The sequence below is a fragment of the Hipposideros armiger genome, unplaced genomic scaffold, assembly GCF_001890085.2.
Source record: "Hipposideros armiger isolate ML-2016 unplaced genomic scaffold, ASM189008v1 scaffold_291, whole genome shotgun sequence".
NCBI classification, from domain to species: Eukaryota; Metazoa; Chordata; class Mammalia; order Chiroptera; family Hipposideridae; genus Hipposideros; species Hipposideros armiger.
Window position 1 is genome coordinate 1,740,206 of NW_017731641.1, and position 5,879 is coordinate 1,746,084.

At 39.8% G+C, this 5,879-nt stretch overlaps 1 protein-coding gene across 1 annotated transcript in view; it reads right to left on the reverse strand.

Annotated features, from left to right (window-relative positions):
• Positions 1 to 56: 56 nt before the first annotated feature.
• Positions 57 to 5,879, reverse strand: part of CHEK1 (checkpoint kinase 1) — a 30,684-nt gene continuing 24,861 nt past the window's right edge. Inside the window, exons 9-10 of the mRNA XM_019658869.1 lie at positions 2,468 to 2,569; positions 57 to 967 (exon numbers count right to left, since the gene is read on the reverse strand). Coding sequence (XP_019514414.1) covers positions 872 to 967; positions 2,468 to 2,569 — 198 coding nt within the window. The 3' untranslated portion in view covers positions 57 to 871. The remainder of the gene's footprint in view (positions 968 to 2,467; positions 2,570 to 5,879) is intronic.

The window sequence follows — 5,879 nt, forward strand, 5'->3', positions numbered from 1 at the left end:
TCTGAGCTGCCGGTGAGCTGCCAACAGGTGGCAGGATGGCTCAGCTAAAAAAAAAAAAAAAAAAAATGTGCAACAGTAATTTAGTAATTTTAAAGGTAGTTAAGCACTGGAGTTTATGCTCAACTTCTACTTGAAAGACCAACCAGCCAGTGTTTTATATTTACATTTTATTAACTACACCAGAAAAACATCCCTACTTGCAATTTTAATTATAATTATATTGGTTGTCGGAAAAGTCATCAAGTATTTTTTCTGTTTTTTTTCATTGCAAAAATGCGTCATGACTTTTCTGACAACCCAATAGTTCAAAAATGGGTTTATATATCTGGTCAGGCTCTTTTCAAAACACGAATACAAAAAATCTTCGGGATATAATTTTTGAAGTTGGCATCACTTCACAGACTGATAAATCTACTGCCCAAAAGTCACCAGGATTGTTTTTACTAATTCGTCCACTTAATTAAATCAGTGTGAAAGCAATATGTACTTTTTGGATAAAACCAAATGTTTTGATAAAAATGGGACAAGAGTGTCATCTTGCATAGTTATGTTGGTATAAAAGCTGGTAAACTCATATATCCCCAAAGCGTGGTTTCCACCTGGTGGGTCTCAGATTTAGACAGTAAACACAGATGAAAAAATAGCTAATGAATTCTATCCATCCTTCCCCAAAGTTTTATTTATAATTAAAATATAGGTATTATTTATATGCAGAAAATACAAAAAAAAATTGGAAAATGTTGGCTAGTGGGAAGACAACTCTTCAGAGACTATAGTTTGCAGTTTGCAGAATAGGATAATCTTCTCTAGGAAGAATAATGTCAACATAGCAGCACTATATTCACCAGGAATCCCAGAACCAGTGGATTTATCATGTGGCAGGAAGCCAAACCTTCTGGCTGCTCACAACATCACTCAGCTTCCCTTTAATCTTCAGGAAGTGTCTCTTGAATTCCAATCCATCACCCTATATTAGGAATAATATCCAAAAACAATGTTAAAAAAAAAAAAGAAGACCATGCCATAAATCAAATTCTCTAGTAGAAACAAATATCTACAGATACGTCTAGCTACAATTCCCTTCAGGTACTCTTATGAAGATCAAATATCTTGGGAGAAGAAATGGCTACATAAATAATTCTGAGTTTAGGGCCAGCCGAGTGGCTCAGTTGGTTAAAAGCTCGCACAAGAGTTTGAGCTCTGAGCAACAGCGGTTCGAGTCCCGGCCTGAGCTGAGCAGCCGCTGAGCTGCCAACAGGTAGCAGGATGGCTCAGCTAAAAAAAAATAAATAAATAAAATAAAATTCTGAGTTGCTTTTTGGCCCCTCACTGTTCCTACCCCATTGGGCTCAGGGAGCAGGTGCAATGGCATCCAGTCAGTTTCACATGTCGGTGTTTTGAGACTTAATTCATTGCTTTCCATAGGTACTGAAGGTTTGTAAACTAAAACTAAGCTATGAGTCTTGCAAAAATATTGTGGAAACAAAGCCAGTGTTTCAGTTATAAGAAAGATTTTACTACACGAAGATCTTAATAATTTAATTCCATACCAAACATCTGGACAACAATATTGCAGCACATCTCTAATATAAAAAAATGTGACCTCCTCCAACCTCCTTTAGAGATATGCAAAATCTCTCAAGAAATAGAGAAGATGCTATTTTCATCGTATATATCAAGGGCTTTAACACTATAACCTCAGAAACAATAATTTCTAAACAAATAATCAGAAATATAAACAAAACTCTATGTATATGAATATTTATCACAGAATTACTTGTAACAGATAAAAGTTAATTATCATATGCAAACATGTTTGACATATCATAATTTTGATGAAAAAGATATCTATGAACTCAATAATAAAAAGCTTAGAATGCTTCAAAATTATTAGGTGTAATTAAGAGTAATTATTTTAAGGGTAAAAATAACTTAAGATTATTTTTATTTTCTTGTTACACTTTCTATAAAATCAATAACTTATATAAGGAAAGTGTCATTTGAAAAAACTATGTTTTAGAAGAATACTTAACGACAAGAACAAACGTTCATAATATTAAATGAAAAAAGCAAGTTATTATACATTTATAAATTCCATGTATACACAAATACAATGCCATTTAAAATTCCACAAGAGTATCTCCATAGTATATACTATTAGAAGACTAGATCAAAAATAAATCCGGGCCAGCCGAGTGGCTCAGTTTGTTAAGAGTTCACTCAAGAGTTTGAGCTCTGAGCAATAGCAGTTCGAGTCCCAGCCCGAGCTGAGCAGCTGCTGAGCTGCCAACAGGTGGCAGGATGGCTCAGCTAAAAAAAAATCTGTATTCTCTCTGGAATAAGATTAAACTTGATTCTTATTTTCTTCTTTATACTTTTTTGTTATTTCTAAAATTTCTACAATGAATATGTAATAGTTCTTTAATAGCAAAACAAAGTTTTTAAAAAAATGTGTTGTTCTACATACCTTAGAAAGCCGGAAGTCAACCAATATCTTCTCATCCATTTCTACCAAATTCACTTTGAAAATCAGTTTATTGTTTCTTCTATCAGTTGTTGATACAGTAACCTAAGGCAATAAAAAAAAGGTTACGCCAGATGTGTGGCTAGAGTAGAGAATACTCTAAACAAAAACTACACTCTCAGGTCAGTGATACTACCGGGATAAAGCTTTGAGATGCGCTTCTATAACAGGAGCAGTGCTAACTGACAGGAATTTCCCTCTCCCGGTGGGTGGGTGTGCTCTACCCAGACCAACTGTAACCAGGGTGCAGCTCCATTACCAGGGAGTGAGTCTGTATGAACTCTCAGCAACAAAATACAGTAGTATTTTACCAAAAAACAATAGAAACAAGTGAAGAGAATAAAAATAGAATGAGAAGGAAAACAATATTAAAACATAAAACAGAGGCCAAATGGTGGCTAAAAAGCTACCACAGCAATCAGAAGATGATGAAGATCTTGAGAAGCCTTGTAACTTTCACTTTCAGTGTTTTAGAATGTTCCTACAATCTGTAAAGAAGCCATGGAAAGAAACAGCCAGCCAATAAGACCACAAATATGATGAGGCCATCTTAGACAACCAGCCACAGTAAAGCCATGAAAGGACTGCAGCAGGATGAATGAGCCCAAGCAAGATCAGCAGGCTGGCCCAGCTAAGCCCAGCCCAAATTACAGAACATCTGTAATAATTCTCACTTCAAGGAATGACTACAAAAAATACACTGGTGTACCAACAATTGTGTAACACTGGAACACATTATATTATAGGAAAACACAAGACACTCTACATATCTGAATTAGGCTATTAAACTTCAAAAACAAAAAAAATTCTTCAAGGATTCAGGCAGAAAGAGTGAATCAAGGAGTGATGTCAGTGAAAATGGTGGAGTAAGGAGCTTTAAGAGCCCATTAAGGGGGCCAACTGAGTGGCTCAGTTGGTTAAGAGCTGGCTTGGGACGCCAGGGGACCCCAGTTCGGATCCCACATATGAGGGCCAGTGACACTGCCCTCTACAGCTAAGATGCTGAACAACAGCTCAACCTGGAGCTGGGCNCCGGTTCGGATCCCACATATGAGGGCCAGTGACACTGCCCTCTACAGCTAAGATGGTGAACAACAGCTCGACCTGGAGCTGGGCTGCCATGAATCGCCAGTGACGGCGTAGGCTGCAGCCCCTGCTGCAGTGGGCTGCCGTGAGCTACTGTGAGTGGCTGGCAGCCAGCGTGAGCTGCCAAGAGCCGCCGTGAGCGGCCATCCAGTGGCCAGCGGCCAATCTGCCTCACCCAGGAAGAGCACAATAATACCAACATGGGCCAGTGAAGCGACATCCTCCACAACTAGACTGAAGAACAAAAAGGACAGCAACTTGTCTTTTTCCCTCCCGATTCCCCAATAAAATCTTTAAACAAAACAAAACAAAACAAAAAAACCTTGAGGTGAGAATGTGCTTACATTGTGAGCAGAACAGCAGAGCCAATGTGGCTGGAACAGGATAAGCAAGTAGGAGGGTGGCAGATGAAGCCAACAAAGTGGCTACAGGACAGATCCCATAAAGCCGGGTTGATCACAGAGAAATTTTTCAATTTTGTTTGTAATGTGATGAAAAGCCATGAGTATTCACAGCAGGGAAGGGATACGTGATTCACATTTTAAAAGGATCTTCCTGTTTTCCTGAACCGTTGAAGAATAGTAATATGAAAAGATAAGGGCCGGCTGAGTGGCACATTGGTTAACAGTTGGCTTGGGACGCCAGCTCTGAGCAGCAGGGCCCCAGTTCGGATCCCACATGAGGGCCAGTGATGCAGTGACCTCTACAGCTAAGATGGTGAACAACAGCTCGACCTGGAGCTGGGCTGCCATGAGTCGCTGGTGACAGCATAGGCTGCAGTTGGGGCTGCAGTGGGCTGCTGTGAGCCGCCGTTCAATGGCTGGTGACCGACTCAGCCGGGAAGAGCGCAATGATCACAATATCAACATGGGCCAGTGAAGCAATGTCCTCCACAACTAGACTGAAGAACAAAAGGATAGCAACTTGGCTGTTCCCCTTCCCTAATTCCCCAATAAAATCTTAAAAAAAAAAAAAAGATAAAGAGTGTCTTCAGCTAGAGTGCTACTAGTAGGGGTGTGAAGTGAGATATATTTTGAATATTAATTGTTGAATAGAATTTGCTGAAATTAATATAGAATATGTAAATCATGTCAATGATGATTTCTAGGGTTTTGGCTTAAGCAATTCAAAAGCTAAATGTGACATTTACTGAGATGGGGGCAACTAGGGAGGAACAGAGTGGAGAACAGGGATCAAAAATTGTTTCTAGGGCCGGCTGAGTTGAGTGTTGGTTAAGAGCTGGCTTGGGACGCCAGAGAGCCCTGGTTTGGATCCCACATGGGGGCCAGTGACACTGCCTTCTACAGCTAAGATGCTGAACAACAGCTCAACCTGGAGCTGGGCTGCCATGAGTCGCCGGTGATGGCGTAGGCTGCAGCCCCCACTGCAGTGGGCTGCCATAAGCTACTGTGTGTGGCTGGCAGCCAGCGTGAGTGGCTGGCAGCCGGTGTGAGCTGCCAATAGCCGCCATGAGCAGCCGTCCAGAGGCTGGCGACTGATCTGCCTCACCCGGGAAGAGCCCAATGATAATACCAACATGGGCCAGTGAAGCGATGTCCTCCACAACTAGACTGAAGAACAACAACAAAAAGAAGACAGCAACTTGTCTGTTCCCATTCCCCGGATTCCCCAGTGCTGTTCCCCTCCCCCAATTCCCCAATAAAATCTTTTAAAAAAGGAATAAAATTTCTTCATGTTTGAGAATTTACAGGCTAAATTCTTAGGAGCCCATCAGTTCAAATTTATTCCTCCTATGGGTACACTGCAGTAGCACAATTTACCAATACGTACACACTAATATATGTTGTTTAACCATAAAATTTCATATGTTCTTGGCTTCAAACTAAGATAATTGATTTTTATAAATTACCAAGAAAAAGCAATACAGGGTCCCAACCTAATACATTCAAAAGTTAATATAAATTTTATTAGAAGAACAAAGTCTTAGTAAATCTAATAGATAAAAGAACTAGGGATCAGATCTATGTTTACAAGTACTATTGCTTCCTTATTTTTCCCTTCCCTTTTATTCCTTACCACCTAGAAGTTTAGTTGCCAATAAGTTCACAGTTAGCCATTCATTTTCAAAATAGAATTTATTTCCATAATAAAAAATTAAAATATGGCTGTGAAAGTAGAAAATAATATAGAAAAATATTTAAAATGTGCAACAGAACGGGCCAGCTGAGTAGCTCAGTTGGTTAAGAGCTCGCTCAAGAGTGTGAGTTCTGAGCAACAGCGGTTTGATGCCCAGCCTGATCTGAGCTGC